General features: G+C 62.1%; 1 protein-coding gene across 1 annotated transcript in view; it reads left to right on the top strand.

Annotated features, from left to right (window-relative positions):
- Window positions 1-53: 53 nt before the first annotated feature.
- SDRG_08474 (hypothetical protein) overlaps window positions 54-565 on the top strand; it is a gene marked incomplete at its 3' end in the record, with an annotated part of 782 nt that continues 270 nt past the window's right edge. The window contains exon 1 of the mRNA XM_008614363.1: window positions 54-557. Coding sequence (XP_008612585.1) covers window positions 81-557 — 477 coding nt within the window. The 5' untranslated portion in view covers window positions 54-80. The remainder of the gene's footprint in view (window positions 558-565) is intronic.

Here is a 565-nt window from a genome sequence, read left to right as displayed (position 1 = left end):
AGAAGACGCCGTGGGTCCTTGTACTCAAGCACAACCCGTACTACAACTCGTGGGATCGCCACCAGTGCCAGTGCGACGCAATGCGCTATGAGATCTCGGACCCCGAAAAGTGCTGGGCCGGCGTGTACGACAAGACGTCGGATGCTGAAGCCTCGTCGCAGCCGCACTGCGCCAACCAGGCCAAGTTGGAGGACGTCTACGTCAAGTACGGCGTCGATATCGTCGCTGCCGGCCACGTCCACTCGTACGAGCGCACAGCTCCGATCGTCAAGAACAAGATCGACACCAAGAAGGGTGTCGTCTACATTACGACGGGCGCTGGCGGCCACGGCAACGACTGCACACGCCTCAAAGACGTGCCGGCGTGGTCGACGGCGGCGTACAGCGGTGCGTTTGGCGCCACGCGCATGGTCGCGACGCGTGACGCGCTGAACGTGTACTGGTTTGCCAACAAGAACGAGACGGCGCTGGACGCGTTTGTGATGACGAAGGACGGCATTGTGAGCTCGACGCCAAGCGACCTCATGACGACGATTGGGCTGCCGCCGGTCGTCGGCGTCTGTGA

Source organism: Saprolegnia diclina (assembly GCF_000281045.1).
Source record: "Saprolegnia diclina VS20 unplaced genomic scaffold supercont1.26, whole genome shotgun sequence".
Classification (NCBI taxonomy): Eukaryota; Oomycota; class Saprolegniomycetes; order Saprolegniales; family Saprolegniaceae; genus Saprolegnia; species Saprolegnia diclina.
Note: the sequence above shows the minus strand (reverse complement) of the source record. Positions and strands in the feature narration are given on the sequence as shown.